The sequence below is a fragment of the Rhincodon typus genome, chromosome 7 (assembly GCF_021869965.1).
Source record: "Rhincodon typus isolate 14 chromosome 7, sRhiTyp1.1, whole genome shotgun sequence".
Taxonomy (NCBI): Eukaryota; Metazoa; Chordata; class Chondrichthyes; order Orectolobiformes; family Rhincodontidae; genus Rhincodon; species Rhincodon typus.
In genome coordinates this window covers 48213897-48233210 of record NC_063338.1, presented here as the reverse complement: position 1 = coordinate 48233210, position 19314 = coordinate 48213897, and the positions used below count along the sequence as shown (strand labels likewise).

Here is a 19314-nt window from a genome sequence, read left to right as displayed (position 1 = left end):
TGTTCATATTTCTTTGCAGTTATTTTGCAGGGCAATTGGATGAATGTCTTCAGGAGCCAGAGTATTTGGCAAAGCTCTTCATCAAGCATGTAAGATTTTCTAATTTACATCAAAGCTTTGAATAAAAATAGCAGCTTGGCTCATTTAATGTCACAATGTCACAATTTTCCTTTCATCACATAGAAAAATGGATTAGAATTGGCATCGTTGTGTTATACTTCACCTCAACTTCTCAATTACAGAGACATAGAGATAATACAGGACGGAAACAGACCCTTCGTTCCAACTCATCTGCGCTAAGCAAATATCCTAAACTGATCTAGTCCCATTTGCCAACATTTGGTCCATAGCCCTCTAAGCCCTTCCTATTCATGTACCCATCCAAATGTCTTTTAAATGTTGTAATTGTACCAGCTGCCACCACTTCCTGTGGCAGCTCATTCTGTACACGCTTTACCCTCTGTGTGAAAAAGTGGCCACTCGGGTCCATTTTAAATCTTTCCCTTCTCAAGTTAAACTTATGCCCTCTAGTTCGGGATTCCACTACCTTGGGAAAAAGACCTTGGGTATTCACCCTATCCATGCCCCTCATGATTTTATAAATTTCTATAATCTCAACCTCTGATGCTCCAGGGAAAGTAGCCCCAGCCCATTCAGCCCCACCCTATAGCTCAAACCCTCCAATCCTGGCAACATCCTTGTAAATCTTTTCTGAACACTTTCAAGTTTAACAACATTTTTCCTATAGCAGGGAGACCACAATTGTAGGCAGTATTCTAAAAGCGGCTGAACCAATGATCTGTACATCTGCAATATGACATTCCAACTCCTACACTCAAATTTCTGACCGATGAAAGCAAGCATGCCAAATGCCTTCTTCACTATACACCTGCAATTCCACTTTCAAGGAACCATGCACTTGCAAGGTCTCTTTGTTCAACAACAGTTCCCAGGACCCTACCTTTAACTGTATAAGCCTGGCCTGGTTAGCCTTATCAAAATGCAGCACATCCCATTTATCAAAATTAATCTCCATCTGCCACTCCTCAGCCTATTGGCCCATCTGATCCCGTTGGACTCTGAGATAACCTTCTCCACTGTCCAGTACACCACCAATTTTGGTGTTATCTGCAAAAGTACTAACTATGCCACCTATATTCACATCCAAATTATTTATATAAATGATGAAGGGCAGTGGACCCAGCACCGATCCTTGTGGCACACTGCTGATTGCAGGACTCCAGCCAATTAAGAAGGGTGAAATTAGCTAGGGTTCCTGCAAAAAGCCCTAATCACAATCCAGCAGCCCTTTTTAACTAATTTATGTGTGTAATTAGGCGACTTTAAATAGCATACACCCCATCCATTTTCTCAGTATCATTGTGAACTGTGCTTTGTCCCCATATGAATATCTATGGACTGGTACATAAGAACAAAGGGGTTAATAATTAGGTGATATGGCCAGAGATTAAGAACAAAGGGGTAAATTATTAGGTGATATGCCCAGAGATTCAGGAACCTAGAACTTTTTCCTTCTGCTCCCTTAACTGCCTGCTATTGCTCAGCCTTTAGAAGGAAACAACAGATGAAGAGATGAGACACTCTACTGACCAAATTAGGATCTTGCATGTTTATAACAAAAGTCGTGTTCCCATTACAAAGCTGAGACAAGCTGCAGGTTGCTGTTGGTTGAGGTGAGGGAGTTGTGGTGGATGGGGTGAGTGACGTCTACAGCCAAGAGGGTTGGTGAAGGACTTCCTAATTTTGCAATGCCTACAACCTAGACTAATTGCATCCACAATGTTGACAGCACTTCTTCATCATAAGGAGTGAGTACATGAATGTCAAAGGAATACACATTGTTTCCTGCTTCTCCTCTGCTGCTCCTTCAGCAAAATTACAGGTGGTATGAAATGTGGGTTTTGTGTGGGTATCATTCAGACGTGAGAAAATTCCATTAATCAATCAAAAGGAAGCAAGGGCGTGGAAATGAGTTTTCAACTCTTCTTTATTTGAGAAACATTTAACGAACTGGGCAATGGACACTGGCCCCATGCTATTACCATAACCCTTAATGTTATTGGTCATCTGAAATCTATCGATCTCTATTTTAAACATTCACAAAGACTCAGCTTCCACAGCCCTCTAAGTTAGAGAATTATAAAGATTCACAATAATCTGTGTAAAAAAAAATTTCTCATCTTGGTCCTAAATGCCATCCCCCATCTCTCACTTCACCTCTGTAACATGGTCAGAAGTGGGATATTGATATTGGGAGAGCCACATTTCCAGCGTTGTGAGCTGTTTGGAGCATTCAGTATAGACAAATTTTTAAAGCTATAGCAAGTGTCTACTAGCAGTGGAAGCTAAAAATTTAACCCAATGATTTAAAATCATAAAGGATCTCTAACAACAAATAGCAAAATAATGTTCCCTGTGGTTGGTGAATGAGTGATAAGGAGTCGTGAATTTCAAAAATGTCACTAACAGTGTGAGAAGAGATGATAGGATGAAATGCTTTGTCAAATGGGTGTGATTAGGGCCATTAGATCATTGCATTATTTAAATAAAAATTTCATAAATTTTTGAAACAGAGCTATGCGTGAATGGTGGGATTGGTTTGGGCTGTTCTAGCAAAGGACTAATGGAGATGTGGTGGACCAAGTGGCCCTCTTCTGTCCTGTATTCTTCATTGGCTTGATGTTATATGAATTATGAGAAGGGAATGTGGAGTTTAGGCTGCAATCAGATCAGCTATGATCTTGTTGAATGGTGGAGCAGGCTAGAGGGGCCCACTGTCCTGCAACTGTTCCTAATTCATATGTTTATACAAAGTGCTTTATTCTTCAATTTACTGAGTCTCTAAATATCTGGCAAGTAACAGGAATTAGTCTTATTTAATTACTATCAGACACTGTTCTAAGAACTTAGAGAAGGGATGAAAATTCTGAATGATTTTGATTGTCCGTTCCATTTACAATCAGTGTAATTTTAATTATTCCATTGTTGGTATTTTTATGAAACTTTAATGATACATTGAAGATAATGGGATGTACTACTCAGTTCCAAGAGGAGTAGATGAAAATGCACGATGTGGTGAAGTTAGAAATCATAATACTAATTACCCTTTACTGCAGGAAAGACGCTTAGACATGTATGCGGTGTACTGTCAAAACAAGCCAAAATCTGAGCATATTGTGGTTGAATATGATGCCTATTTTGAGGTGAGTCACAGGTTGTCTTTTTTCAATGACAATAATAAATAATGAACATCAACTGGAAATGAGTAGCTAACAGCAATCATTGACAGTTGAAGAACATCATGATTTATGCTGACTGACACATGACTGGAATGTTCTGTTCATTGAGTAAAGATGACTACTTTCTATAGAATTGATTTTCTTTCTGCTTATTTTGACATGTGAAGTGGCTTCCTGTAAAATAGTTTATTGGAAGGTGTAAAATGAATTTTAGTCTAAATTTCAAAGCATCTATTCTTAAAATGTTCACTATTTAAAGAGACTGAAATTTGATTTCCAAGCATTTAAAAACCACGCTAGAAATTTATTTCAGTTTCTTCCTCCTTGATTCTTGAAGTCAGGAATACTGAAACAACTGCTACTTTGTAATAGCTCCATGTGGGTGGCAGTCCCTGGAGTTTCCCTAGCCTAAATATCAACTCTTGGTGTGTGATTCAAAGCAATGTTGGCCAGCTTTTCAATCATTGATGAACAATGTCATCACAAAGCTAATCCTGGTCTCATTCAATTGCAAGACAAAGAGATGTTTTACCAGTGCTCAATAAATCTGTCAGGAGAAGGAATACTGACTTTTGATTTCCTTTCCCTATGCCGGCGACTCTCAGAGCAATTACAATCCCTTCAGACCAGACAAAAGCATACATAGGTCATTGAACTTGATGCAGACAAAAGCTGAATCATAAAGGGTAAATTTTGCAAAATCTCATCAATCAGATGCACATGTTGGAATTTTGAGCAGAAACTGCACACAGATTTTAGGCAGTTAATTTAAAGAAGTAAAAGATCAGATATAACCCCTACCCAATAGTTGGGGAGATGTTGGTTTGTTGTGGTAATGTTGCTGGACGAGTAGTGCAGAGGCTCGGTCTAATGCCATGCAGAGAGGGTTCAAATCTCACTATAAAGAATTCTATCCAATTCATAAATTTGGAATATAAAGCTTGTCTTAATAATGGTGACCATGACAACAACCACTAACTGTTGTAAAGGCCCATCTGTTTCACTAATGCCCTTTAGAAAAAGAAGTTTGCCACTCTTATCTTGTCTCCCTAAGGATGCTCATGCATTGGAGGCAGTTCACAGAAGGTTTACCAGACAAATCTCAGGAAAGTGAAGGTTGTCTTATGAGGAAAGTTTGTAGAGTCTAGGCTTGTAATTGCTGGGATTTTGCTTGATTGACACATATAAAATCCTGAGGGATCACGACAGGGTAGATGGGGAAAGGATGTTTCCTGTTATAGAATATCTAGAGCTGAGGGTCACTATTTTAAAAATCAGGTGTCATCCATTTAAAACTGAGATTTGGTGTTCTTTTTCTCTCAGGGAGCAATGAGTCTTTGGAACTGTTCCTGAAAAGGTGATGGAATTAGAGTAATTGATTATTTTTAAGGCAGAGGTAGATAGATTCTTGTTAAGCAATGGTTATTTGGTGTAGGCAGGAATATGGGTTACAATCAGATCAATCATGCTCTTATGGAATGGTGCAGGTTTGAAGGGCTGAACAGCCTCCCTCTGTTCCTGAATTGTATGTTCATACACATGAAATAAAATCCACAGCAATATGGTTGAGTTTTAACTGCCCTCTGCAGTGGCCTGGCAAGCAACTCAGTTCAAGAGCAATTAGGGATGATCAACAAATGCTGGCCTAGCCAGTGATACATTTGGAACACAAGACCTTTCCAAGATGCAACTTATAAATTGTATCTGTCTACATGGTTCAGTACACTACTGCATAGTATTTATCCATTGGGCTAATAAGATATCCAATTAAAATGATCAGTTATAATGTAAGTGACACATCATTTGCTTTTTTTTCTTCAGGAGGTAAAACTGGATTTGGGTGAAACGTTTAGCTTGAGTGACTACCTCATCAAACCTGTTCAGAGGATAACCAAGTATCAGCTACTACTCAAGGTGAGGGCTTGTCCAACTGTCAAACTGCATAGAAATATAGGGTGGTACTTAATAGAGATGCTAGGGGTCCTGCGTATTCACTGGAGAGCTGGTGGAAGCCTTGCATCGCTATGTCTTGGGAAGGCCTGCCATATACAGGAGATCTATGACTCCCTGGACAAAGGCCCCTGCTGACTAATCAGAGGCTTGTAACTCCTCATTGCTCAATGGCGCTACCCACTGCAGACTCGCCCAAGTGTTGGGTTCACAAAGGGAACGGGTGCAGATAATTGGTAGTAGGGGACGGGGGCTTGGGGGTGACATGTGCCTACAGAATAGAGTTCTTGGGTGTGGGAGATTGATAGCAGGGCAGTGGTTGGCTCTCAGCCAGCCCACAATTCCTGATGCTGGATCCCTCACACAGGAAACAAATATCTTTGAACTAATTACCTCTTTCCTCTTTTCCCTGCCTCTCCAGGGAATTAGGGAACAGCAGGAAGGTGGAAGGGACCCGCCTGCAATCCTCCCACTGAATTAAATTGTCCTTACCACTGAACTCAGACAGCATTAAATTCTGCCCATGGCAACAGTTTGGACTTTCAGTTTAATCTTTTGAGGACCATATTTAGGCATGAATATGAATAGACATGAATAGACAAGAATGCAGCAAGGAAGCCTAATTTTGGGAAAAGATCCTGAAATTTGCCTAATTCCTATTTCAGATCAAGATTGTGGATGTTTAAAGTGAAACTGTATCAATATGGTGTCCTGTGTGATCCTGGTACAGTATGGGTGCATACCGCCTAACAAATTAAACATTTCATCACCCATTTTGCTATAAGTGGGAGAGATGCTATCAATTAACTTTTTGGGTATTTAAACCTTCATCATAACATTGAAATTTCCTTCTCTATTTGTACTGAATGATAGACAGTTAATCATGCACATTGTGTTCTCAATTCATTTCATTGGATGTTTATGGGCAGAAATTTTAGGATGCAATGAATACACTTTTAAAGGGATTACAAAATATTCATCTTGTTTGTCAGGACCCTGATCACTCAATTTTTTTTTAGAAAGGAAACAATTATGCTTTTAATTTGAGATATGAATGCTGCAGTTTGTTTTCAGACATAGCGAAAAGTCAGAAAAAGATTAGTTCGAGTGACAATAATCCCACTCTCTCATTAGAGAGAGACTTCTGGTGCTGGTTTAACCTGAGGATAACTACACCTCAGGCAGGGATTAGCTCAAGAAGATTGGACCTTCATGGTAACCTTTTCTGCTCCAAGAAATGAACCCATGCTGTTGGTGTAACTCTGTATTGCAAACCCACAGTACAGCCAAAGAAGCTAACCAACCCCTGTTAGACAGAGTGATTGTAAAGTGGATATTAGCACCAAAACTACTTTCACAAAGGTTAAAATGTCTGCTGACAAGACAAAATTTGTCATGAGCGTTTAAACTGCAAAGTTGATTCATATTATTTTCATGCAAGAAAGTTATTTGCTTAATGGTAAATATTAATTAATAAAAGAAAATTATCTTGTTGCAGGACTTCCTTAAGTACAGTGAACAAGCTGGCCTCGAATGTTCAGAGATTGCGGTAAAACTTGTTTTCTTAGACTCAGAAGCATTTACAGTGCAAGCAAATTTCCTGTCATATCGCTGACAGCAAATTGAAAGAAGTGCCAAGCAAATTTACTGAGTGAATAAATCACATTCACTTACTATGATTGTCTTCAAATAAGTTTTATAAACTAAATAAAAGGTAGTTTAATAATATGGAGTTAGTGTACGATCTATTATCTAAGTTCTGAAATAAAACTAGCAAAGTGTAAGGGAAACGAATTACTTAGTTCTGATGGCATGTACTGTAAGCCATTGAAAGAAGCAAGTGAACAGATAGCAGAAGTCAATTTTTTTTCAACTTTTTAAAATCATCTATGTTGTCCATTCAGCCCATTAAAAATATAGGAAAAGGAATAATCTTTTACCCCTCAAACCTGTTCTGCCTTTCAATTATATCATAGCTGATCAATTACCTTAATTACTTCTATATTTGCTGATGGGATGAGGGTATTACGGGCAAGCTCAGCATTTATTGTGTCTCCATAATCGCCCTTGAGGAAAAGTAGGTGAGCTACTTTCTTGAACTACTGCAGTCCATATGCTGTTGGTTTATCCCTTCTTCTTAGACAGTCTTTGATTCTCAGGATGATTTTGTTCAACTTCAGAGTTTGGGGTGCTAATGTGACTAAATAGTCCAATGATGGTTCCACACATGTCTCATAGGTGGGGCAGCTGCAGTTTTAAGAAGTAGGAGGTGGGGTGTGATGCTTGAGCTTTTGCACACTCTATCTGTTGCTTCAGTTTGACCTTGACCTAGGCCTGTCGGAGAAGCTCAAGACAGTTGGTACCTTTGAAGATGCTTCTTCTCCAGTTTGGGTTGTTTTGGGCAAGAGATTCCCATGAGTCAGTGGGGTGTTGCATTTTTTCAGCAGAGTTTTGAGGTATCCTTGAATTATTCTCTCTGTCCTCCTGATAACTGCTTGCCATGTGTTTGGAGTAGACAACTTGTTTTGGCAGTGTTGTGTCAGTCATGCAGACAATGTGCTCTGCCCAGTGCAGCAGATTGATAGTAACCAGTGCCTCGGTACTGGGGATGTTACCTTGAGAGAGGACACTGATATTGGAATGTACCTCCTGTCATTGGATAGGCAGGATTTTGCAGAAACATTGTGGATGATACTTCTGTAGAGATTTGAAATGTCTGCTATACATTGCTTTTGTCTCCAAAACATACAGAAGAGCAGGTAACACTTTCCCCTTTAGGCCATGAGCTCAGTGCTGGGTTTGAAGCCTTTGTTAATAAATTCTCCGTTCTTCAGATGGCCAAAGACTGCACCGACATGTCAGACACAATGTTGAATTTCAATGTTGATGTCAACCCTCTCAATATATGGAAATTGATCCACCTGTCCAGGAGCTCATCATGGATTTTAATAGTTTGGAAACAGTTTTGCCTGGGGGAAGCAAGCTGCTGGAGTACCTTTGGCTTCCAGATGTGTAGCCTAACACCCATTCTCTCATAGGCCTCTATGAATATGTTGTTGATGGTTTGGAACTCAGCCTTTGAGTGCGTGAACATGCAAGTGTCATATGTAGCTCATTGACAGAGATTGGTGTGGTCTTAGCTCTCAGATTAGGTCTGTACGGGTTTCCCTCTTGTTCTGTAGAAAAGCTTCACTCCAGCTGGAAGCTTCATGGAAATGGGATGGAGTGTTGCAGTGAAGAAGAAGGAGAAGTGCATTAGTGTGATAATATAGCCTTGCTTGACTCCATTTGCACACATATTGGATCCAAGGTAAATCCAGATGCTGTGCTAGGATCCTGGCATGCAGCAGGTACAGAATGTTTACAAACATCCTGGCAGTCCCTCACTTGGATAATAATGTGCTCAAGTAGGTGCCAGTGTCTGGAGTGAATATGTTTCCACGAGGTCTTATCCTTGTCTCTCTGATAAAACAGTCTTTATTATGACCAGGCCATGCTCTTCATGCACCTGCTGTCCCTAATATCTCTAGATGGTAGAGGGTGGGAGTTGGAAGCTTCTGCCAAAGTAGCATTGGCAAGTTTCTATGGTGCATTGTGTAGCTGATACACACTGGTGCCACTGTTCAAGTATGGTGGAGGATGTGAATGTTCAAGATACTTAATGGAATTCTGATCAACGTCTGCTTTGTCATGGAGGATGTTGAGCTTCTTGAATGTGCACTCATCCAAGTAAGTGGAGACTATTCCATTACACACCTGACTTGTGTTTTGTAGATGCTGGATAGACTTTGCAGAATCTTGACATGAGTTACTCACAGCAGAATTCCCAACTTCTAAACTGATTTTGTAGCCACAGTAGCTAGTCCAGTTAAGTTTCTGGTAAGTGTTGATGGTGGGTGATTCAGTGAGGGTAATACTGTTGAATATTTAAGGAGAGATGGTTAGATTCTCACTTGTTGGAGAGTTTCATTGCCTTGCACTTTAATTGAACGAGTATTACAAGCGAAAATGATGTCCAGGTCTGGTACCAAGCAAGCACAGACTGCTCTGTTATCTGAGAAGGGATGAATAGTATTGGACATTCTTCAGTCATCTGCAAGTGCCCCCAGGTCTTACCTTATGATGAAGGAAAGGTCATTGATGATTAGGCCTGGGACACTGTCCTGAGAAACCGCTGCACTGATGGTTGAACTGAGCTTATTGACTTCCAATAACCATAAATATATACATCATGTACTAGATATGATTCCAGCTCGTGGAAATTTTTTCCTCAATCTCCTTTAACTTTAATGTTACTGGAGTTCCTTGATGCCATATAGTCAAATGTTGCACTGATATTAAGAAAACTCTCTCATCTCTCCTCTGCAACTCAATTTTTTTGAGCATGTTTGGACTAAGATGAATTCTGAAGCTGAGTCGTCCTAATGCAACACAAACTAGGCATCCATGTATGGGTTATTGCAGGATAAATGCTGTTTGATAGCACCTCCCGTCATTTTGTTAATACTGTGAACTGGCTGAAGACTGGCATCTGTAGATGCTGGGAGTCCCAGGCGGAAGTGGGGATGGAAAACCCACTCTATAATTCTGGTGGAAGATAATTGTAAATGCTTCAGCCCTGTTTTTTGCATTGGTTTTCTGTGTTCCAAAATCATTCAGGAAGGTAGTGTTCATGGAATCTCTTGCACTTGTTACTTGTTGAATTGACCACCACCATTCACAACCACATATGGCAGCTTTGATTTGATTGCTTGGTTTGGGATCACTTAGGTATGATATGCTTATCCTATTTCTGTTGTTAAGCATGTTTGTAGTTGTATTTTGTAACTTCACTATGTTGATATCCATTTTTAGGTTTTTTTTGGTGCTGCTCTAATTATTGCCCCCCTACATTTCTCATTGATCCAGGGATTGTAATGGTAGAGTGAGGAATTTCTGAGGCCATGAGAGTGCAAATTGTCGTGAAGCACAACTTTGCTGGTGCTGGTCCATAGTGCTATATGGACACTGGTAGGACAGGACATACCCCAAGGCTGGAGATGAAGAAATCTGAGACACTGAGTTTATAAGATATAATTTTGTGAATATGACTATATCAGGCTGTTGCTGACTTAACTGAAGGACACCTTCAATTTTGAAACCCAGTAACCCAGACCGGATGTACAATTGTCATATCGGATGCTTAAGTTAATCTTGTTTGGTATTATTTGATTCATCTGTAGTGGTGTATACTACTGAGTGGCTTGCTAAGTCATGCAGAGGGGAGTTTAGTGACCCATTTCTCTGTGGGTCTGATGTCACATGGAGGCCAGAAAAGGTAAGGTTTCCATTTAAGGAAGTTTCTGCTGAGTCATGTTTGGTTACAGGAAATTTCCAGGCTCTGACCACCCGTCACAGGAGCAAAAGTTATGCCTGTGGACAGACATATTAGTCATCTCCAGTTTCACCATCTCCAAATTCCGTCTGATTTTTTTGTTTGCATCTACTTTAAATTCAACTTATTTAGAATTCCACTGACTGCATCCTACCATCCAAATCTTGTGAGTTCATAATTCTGTTTTGCATAATCTCTGGTGTGACATTTTCACTAGCATGCTAATTTCAGAATCTTTGTCCTTGTTTATAAATGTCTTCATACTCTGTACCACTACCATCATTTGCACTTTTCAGGCTTCAACCTCTGGTCCATTGCACAGTTGTTAAGGCAGTCATTTAGAAAACTGATACAGTACATCAAATTTCTTTCCCTGAACTGCTTTTTATCTTATTGAGATTTGGTAAAGTTGAGGAAGTTAACCTAGGAGGATTTTTTTCTCTCCTGGGACATAGACAAAGCTGTATTTGCAAAGCTTCAATTCTCAGATTCCAGGATGTAGCAATGTTGTTAAGGACCTTCAAAGGTTTTCTCAAACCCTGCCTTGAGGCATATGCTCTAATTTGACCCTTAACTTCTGCTGAATGCTAATTCCTCCTTGTAAAACACTTGGAGACATTTCAACACTGTACTGGTGGAAGTTGTTGGAGGATTGACTGCCACACAATACAAAATTCTGAAATTATTGTTCACTGAAAACATCAATATTCTATGTACATTACTAACTTCAGTTCAAGTAGATGAGTTGATGTCAATTATTCTTAACATGCAATAAAAAGTCTCTGTTATATGAGACTGCTATATTAAATTTTATTTTCATGAAATATATACATTTGACTTCATTGTTTATTTTTCAAATATAATTGAAAGACTTTTCAATGTCATAATTTTGTAATTTATAGAAAAAAATGTCAAAAGCATGTGAAATTGAATGTAAATTTGTTGGATGGATTCCAAAACTATTACTTTAACAGTGCTTATATCTGAAGTGCTGACAGTGTCAGAAACTATTAAGATTGAATTGTGTTTTTTTTGCAGAAAGCAGTTGATGTGATGTATCAGGTACCAAAACGTTGCAATGATATGATGAATTTGGGAAGACTTGAAGGTTTTAAGGTCAGGTTATCTCCTTTCCTCTTCCTTAGATTATTATTTCACCTATGCATATTATACCATAATTTTATGACCATAGAGTGAAAAGGGCTCAGAATGCATTGACAAATCTTATGCCATCTTTCTCATAAAGGCTGAGAGTAAATGTTTTCTGGAAGGGGTAGTCATGTGTATATGCAGTTTATCTCAGAAAACAATTTACTGGAGCACAAACTTTCTAGCTGCAAAATCTTTATTACCAACTTGGTAAGCAGATGGAACCTTGGTTTTATTGGTGTCAATGAAAAGAAGTACATTTCTGCTACATTTATGTTTGATAAAACTGCTTTGGATCCAATGACTCCACTTCGGAACTGGACTCGAAATGTTAACTCTGTTTTCTTTTCACAGATGCTGCCAGACATGCTGAGTTTCTCCAGCAATTTCTGTTTTTGTTTCAGATTTCCAGCATCCACGGCTCTTTGTTTTATTTTAAAGAAAAACATTAATCTGTTTTAGAAATGGGAGTAAAGATACATTTTTAAAATTATAAAATGATGTTTAACAGAATTGATTCAACTCTGAATCATTTTTTACTCCCAGGGCAAACTCACAGCACAGGGGAAACTGCTGCAACAAGATACATTCCTCGTGACAGAACAAGTTTCTGGAGTTCTGTCCCGAAGTAAGGAAAGACGCGTTTTCCTCTTTGAGCAGATTTTAATCTTTAGTGAACTACTCAAGAAGGGTTCCTCAAGACCAATGTATCAATTCAAGAACAGCATTAAGGTAAATGTGGACAGGAGTAAGCAAAGATTGAAGGATAATGATGCTCAGTCCTTTACAATCAGCCTGTAGTGATGGGAAATTGAAATCTACCAGCTTTTTCATAAGATGGCAATCAAAATGCAATGTCATTTCAATCATTGCCTTGTCCATGGGTACCAACAATTTTCCCTAATTAACAAAAGTGTCAATCCTAATGGGTGAAACTGGACTTTCACAGTGTGGCAGCCTGTTCAAAATGGGAAAAATCATAGCAATACATTGTCCCATTATCTACGACATGGACTTTCCCAAAAAAGATCACAAGGTAGCATTCAAGTGTGTTTTGCCAATCTGGCATTCTTTAAATTATTTGGTTACCTTAGTCTAACACCAGAGATCAATACAATATAGGCAGATACTAAACCTTGGGCTTTCCTGGTGTGGCTCACATCAACTAGAGTTGATTCTCTGCTCTCCCTATCCGAGGTCGTCATTCTTACCAATGCCCAGAGATTGAGTGACTGATAACTTTTCTGATTCATTGGCTACTTCCTTCTGACTCACTGCTTCTAACGTAAGATGAAGTGCAGGCTTGATGGGTTGCATTGCCTCCTTCTATGCTGTAAGATTCTATGATTCAAACATGTACATCTTTTCAACAGTTTGTTTGTCTGATCTATTTAAGGTGAATGCGCTAAATATTGAGGATAACGTGGACAATGAATCATGCAAGTTTGCTCTGAGATCCCATGGAACCTCTGAACGGTACATCTTACAGGCGCCAAATACTGAAATCTGGCAAGCTTGGGTTGGTGACATCAACCAAGCACTCAAGATGCAACGAAATTTTTTGAACGGTATGCAGACCTTGCAAAAATTTTTTGCTCCACATTTAATTTATTAGTTTTTAATTTTAAACAGAATCTCTGGAACTGCCCCACATCAAAAAGATCACTTAATGAATTATCTCTGTTTGATTTCTGTTGGTCTTGTGTGTGACACTATAGGCGATATCAGTACAAAAGTGGCATCTGCATTACTCTGACCCTAAGCAAAGGTTCTGCTTGAAGACTGTACATTTCACTAGATTCAATACTAAATATCACATACATAATCCTGTGTCAAATTTGCAAATATACAATCATGAAGAGACATGTTTGCAATAAACAATATCACAAGATAAGTAGAAAGCAAAGGATATGACAAGGCTGTAGGTTAAAGAGGAAGAGCTAGGTGAAATAAAATGCACCAGCATGACCAGAATAAAAAAAAGTCAACATCAAAGATGCACAGTGTCCAGACAGCACAGTTTTACAAAAACTGTGAGACCACATAGAGTCATAGAAATGTACAGCACAGAAACAGATCCTTTGGTTCAACTCATCCATGTCGACAAGATATCCTAAATTAATCAAATCCGATTTGCCAGCATTTGGCCCATAGTTCTCTGAACCCTTCCTATTCACACACCCACCCTTTTAAATGTTGTAATTGTACCAGGCTCCACCACCTCCTCCTGCAGCTCATTCCATACATGCACCATTCTGAGTGAAAAAGTTGCCCCTTAGGCGCCTTTTAAATGTTTCCCCTCTCGTCATAAACCTATGCCCTCTAGTTTTGGACTCACCTATCCTGGGAAAAAGACCTTGGTTATTCACCCTATCCATGCCCCTCATGATTTTATAAACCTCTGTAAGGTCACCCCTCAGCACCCGACACCCCAGAGAAAATGGCCCCAGCCTAATCAGCCTCTCCCAATAGGTCAAACCCTCCAACCCTGGAGTACTGTGCGTAGTTTTGGTCTTATTTAAGAAAGAATGTAAGTGCATTAGAGGCAATTCACAGAATGTTCACTTGACTGCTATCTGGGGATGGGTGGGCTAGGATTGGGATGGGGTGGTTATCTTAAAAGGAAAGATTCCACAAATGGCCCTTGTTCCACTAGAGTTCAGGAGAATAAAAGCTGATCTTTTTGGGATGTACAAGATCCTGAGAGGACTTGGCAGTGTAGATGCAGAAAGGATGTTTATTCTTGTGGAGGAGGCTACAACAAGAGAACACAGTTTAAAAGCAAGGGGGTCTCTCATTTAAAGTTGAGATGATGCAGAAGATTTCTCTCAGAGGGTGAGTCTTTGGAAGTCTCTCCCCCAGACAGCGGTAGAGGCAAGGTTATTAAATATTTCTATGAGAGAGGTAGGTACATTTTTAATTAACAAGGGGATCTCTCCCAGTGAGCGAAGATCAGGTCCCAGGCTTAAACCTTCAGTCCAGACCGAGGTTCCAAGTCCGCAGCTAGGCCTGGGTGCCTGATGGCAGAGGTGGCAACATCAGTGAGTTTGATCCCAGTGCAGGACCCTGTGGCACCGGTGGTGGCTGCATTGGCCAAGTTGGCCCAGCATGAGCTCATGGTGGCAGCAACAATGGTGGAGGTGAGATGGCAGAGAGTGGCAACTCTTTGTTCCAGTGGTGGCGGCGTGGTGAAGTGTGGTGTCAGCAATGTCAGCAGTTTAGCAGCAGGGACTTGGGTCATCGGGGTGGAGGAGGCCAAATCCAGGCCCATGGCTGAGCCAGAAGCGCGAGCTGTTCCAAAGACCACCTGACACCTGTTCCTAATTCCCATGCTTGTATATAGAAGAGAATCTGTGCCCCAAACACTAAATTGTCACCCCTCTCCAGAAATTACCTATAGATCTATTTCACATTGCCAGTAACTTCTGCCATAAAGAAATTTTGTGTTATAGTTAGAAGTCTGAAGTTAGTAAAGTCAGTATAAAGAGCTGATGGTTACAAAGCTCCTAACAGAAAGATAAATTGCTTGAGCCTACAATGGATTCAATAGAACAAAGGCAGGCAGGTTGGAATAGGAGTGGGTTAGTAAACTACCTTGCAAATGAAAGAGACGTTAGGGTTGCACTTGTGACAGAAACCATAGAGATCACTTAATTTGTAGTTGGTTCCCCTAGTATGAAAATTTTAACAGAAAAAATGTTCAATTATTCTATAAAATGGAGGCAGAGCTGGAAACTTGGCTGTTTTGAACACTTTTTATTTAAAGGAAGTGAATGGAGTTAAATTAGCCCTTTAATGTAGAAACCATCTCAACTTACCCATTGTTCAATAGAAAGCAAAGGGTCCACAGTTGGATGGACAGAATGAAAGAAATATTATGTATTCGTCATGAAAAGAATGCAGAACCATAAAATCACAATGCATGCAAGTGGTAGAGGCAGACGAAATATGGATGCAAGTACTGCATAAGGCAGAGAATGCTACAGTTAAAATGAGAAAATTCACTGAGACAGGAACAGACAGAAATGAGTTGATAGAACATGGAGCTGGAGGAGTACACCAGGTCAGGCAGCATCAGAGGAGCAGGAGAGTCAATCTTTTAGGCCTAGACCCTTCATCAGGGTCTTTCATCAAGGTGCTGTGACCATCCTCTTGAAGCATAGGAAACTACAGGATCTGCTTGGTCAGTGTGGCAGGGGAAAACCACTTCCCAGGTCTAACTAGAACAATCTTTTGTAATTAGCAAGACATGGCTTATTGCTTGTTAGTAACTAGTTACAGGCCACACTGATATGATAGGTATTGCAGAGACTTTAAAGAGGACCAAATATTGGCTCTCACTTCTTTGAAATTCTAAGCTGTACTGCCCATGAGTCCATATGACATCATCATAGTGGGTGGTGCTTGGGCAGTCTTGAGTATTAATCCTTTCAGACCCATATACAACAGAGAATGGGATAGCTTCAGTGGAGAAGTGATTAGTCTAGGAAATTATGACTTTGTGTTCGATAGTGAAGTTGTGGTCCATAAAGAGGAGAAATTATAAGAGAACTGGTGCTCATTGTCAATAAGGAAGAGATTAGAACCTAAAAACATAAGAAATAGGAGCAGGTTGTTGGCCATTCAGTCCTTTAATGTCTGCCTTGCCATTCAATAAGTTCCTAGTTGATCTGCCCCAGGTTTCAACTCCTCTTTTGTAGCAACTCCTTATAACTCTCAACTCCTCAATACAAAACAAAATCTATCCACCTCTTCTTTCAATATTTGCAGTGACCTAACCTCCTCAACTCTCTAGGGCAGAGAATTCCAGACACTCACTGCTCTCTGAGGGAAGAAATTCCTTTGCATCTCAGTTTTAAGACTCCATAGAATCTTATATATTTCAATAAGATTATCCCTTATTCTTTTAACCTCTTTCATTTATACCAACAATAGTAGAATATCTTATATCCCAAAGCTCTATCTGGACTCACAATAAAGACAAGAAAGTGGGAATTAAATAAGATTGGAATTTGTAGACTGAATGCTTTGATACTGTCTTCCCTGTAGGATGTCCTAAAAACTGAGGAGTGTGTTTGAATCTGGTATAGGAGGAATTATGGACAGTAAAAGAAGTACAGGTTTCTCAAATATAAAAAACAGAACATGCTTTAAAACTATTATTTCAATTTTTCAGTCCACAATCAGTCTGTTTGGCAGGAAAACCAGCAACAACTACAAATTATATTTATGCAGTCCCTTTTACATGGTTCCTTCAGGGACACAATGGCAGGAAGAGAAGCCATGACATGTGATACTGTTATTATGAAAAGATAAATAAGAATGGAACTAGTTGAATGTGGTGCCCCACGCCTCAGTTCAATGATGTTGAAGAAGTGTCGGAACAAGATAGTGTTGTCAGCTGTGTCAAAGGCAATTTGAGAAGGACAAAGAGGGAAAATTTACTTTTCCTTATCATACAAGATGTCTTTTGTGACTTTGTTAAGAGCTATTTTGGTACTGTAGCAATGGTAGAAATCTGCTTTGTGAGATTTAAGCATTGTATTCCGGGAAAGATGGATGTGAAATCAGAGATCACAACATCTTCTAGTCTCTGCAAAGAATATAGTGATGAAGATTGGGTGGTAGTTTGTAAAGACAGTGACACCCAGAGCTGGTTCTCTGAGGACAGGGATGATGGTGTCAGATTCAAAGAGAGAGAATCTCATCTGAAAATAGAAAAAAAATCAATATCAGTTAACAAGAAGAGAATTAATGAAGCCTTTATCACTTAGAGTCATAGAGCTGTAGAGCATGGAAACAGACCCTTCGATCCAACTCATCCATGCCAAACAGATATTCTAGATAAATCTAGTCTCATTTGCCAGCATTTGGCCCATATCCCTCTAAACTGTTCCTATTCATATACCCATCCAGATACCTTGTAAATATTGTAATTACACCAGCCTCCACCACTTCCTCTGGCAGCTCATTCCATACACACACTACGTTCTGCATGAAAAAGTTGCCCCTTAGGTCCCTTTTAAATCTTTCCCCTCTCACTTTAAACCTATGCCCTCTAGTTCTGGGCTTTCCCATCCCGGGGAAGAAACCTTGGCTATTTACCCTATCCATGCCCCTCATGATTTTATAAACCTCTAAGATCACTCATCAACCTTTGACGCTCCAGGGGAAAATAGCCCCAGCCTATTCAGCCTCCCGCTATATGTCAAACCCGCCTGCCCTGGCAAAATCCTTGGAAATCTTTTCTGTACACTTTCAAGTTTCACAACATCCTTTCTGTAGCAGGGAGACCAGAATTGAACACAATATTCCAAAAGTGGCCTAATCAATGTCCTGTACAGCCGCAACATGATTTCCCAACTCCTATACCCAATGCACATGTTCTGATATAACACAATAGTTCCGTTCTCATGTGATCTCGCGTTTGAAGAAAATTGCGCAACAGTTGCACCATTTGAACCAATGGGGCCAGAATTACATTATAGCCAATACATGTAAGCAAAGTTCACGTTCTGCAAATAGCAGTCTAACTTCTTCAATCGCGTTAAAGCCAATTTGCATTGAAGAAACACGCATTATAGCAGAACCGATTGTAAAGGCAAGCATACCAAAAGGCTTCTTCACTATCCTGTCTACCTGTGACTCCACTTGCATGGAACTATGAAGCTGCATTCCATGGTCTCTTTGTTCAGAAACATTCCCCAGGACCTTACTATCAAAGTGTATAAGTCCTGCCCGGATTTGCCTTTCCAAAATGCAGCACCTCACATTTATCTAAATTAAACTCCATCTGCCACTCCTCGACCCATCGGCCCATCTGATCAAAGTCCCATTGAACTCTGAGATAACGTTCTTCACTGTCCACTACACTTCCAATTTTGGTTCATCTGCAAACTTACTAACCATACCTCCTATGTTCACATCCAAATCTTTTACATAAATGACAAAAGGCAGTGGATCCAACACAGATCTTTGTGACACACCACTGGTCACAGGCCTCCAGTCTGAAAAGCAACCCTCCACCATCACCCTCTGTCTCCTACCTTTGAGGCAGTTCCATATTCAAATAACTAGTTCTCCCTGTATTCCATGTTAACCATGTTATTCCATGTTAGCCTTGCTAACCAATCTACCACACGTGTCCTTTTTTTTGTGTGTCTGGGCAGAGATCCATGGAAGTAACACTGTGAGGTCTGAAATCCACAAACACATATCCCCTCCCCATAACTTCCCTATTGATATAACCTGGTCAAGATTGGACTTACGTTTTGTGAAATACATGACAGCTTATAAAATAGCTCATCGCTACCATCTCAAGGGCAACTAGGATGGGTAATAAATGCTGGCCAGCCAGCGACGCCCACATCACACGATTAAATAAACAAAAAGCACTCATCATAGGACTGATTGTAAGCTAGCATTCTATGTTTAGATTAAAGTATAATTATTAGTAACAGTACAACCCTGTAACATAATTCACAAAAAGAAATATTTTGTGTTTCACCACACGTTACAAATCATAGACCAAGAATATTGTGATCTTCCTCACAAAGAGAGCAATAACGTAAATAATTCAGA

At 39.8% G+C, this 19314-nt stretch overlaps 1 protein-coding gene across 4 annotated transcripts in view; it reads left to right on the top strand.

The window, feature by feature from the left end:
• Nucleotides 1–19314, top strand: part of LOC109920575 (rho guanine nucleotide exchange factor 25-like) — a 41543-nt gene that overhangs the window by 18954 nt on the left and 3275 nt on the right. For all 4 annotated transcript variants that reach the window (XM_048599025.1, XM_048599024.1, XM_048599023.1 and 1 more), the window contains 7 exons: nucleotides 20–89; nucleotides 3138–3224; nucleotides 5082–5174; nucleotides 6709–6759; nucleotides 11623–11700; nucleotides 12280–12465; nucleotides 13130–13301. In XM_048599025.1, coding sequence (XP_048454982.1) covers nucleotides 20–89; nucleotides 3138–3224; nucleotides 5082–5174; nucleotides 6709–6759; nucleotides 11623–11700; nucleotides 12280–12465; nucleotides 13130–13301 — 737 coding nt within the window. The remainder of the gene's footprint in view (nucleotides 1–19; nucleotides 90–3137; nucleotides 3225–5081; nucleotides 5175–6708; nucleotides 6760–11622; nucleotides 11701–12279; nucleotides 12466–13129; nucleotides 13302–19314) is intronic.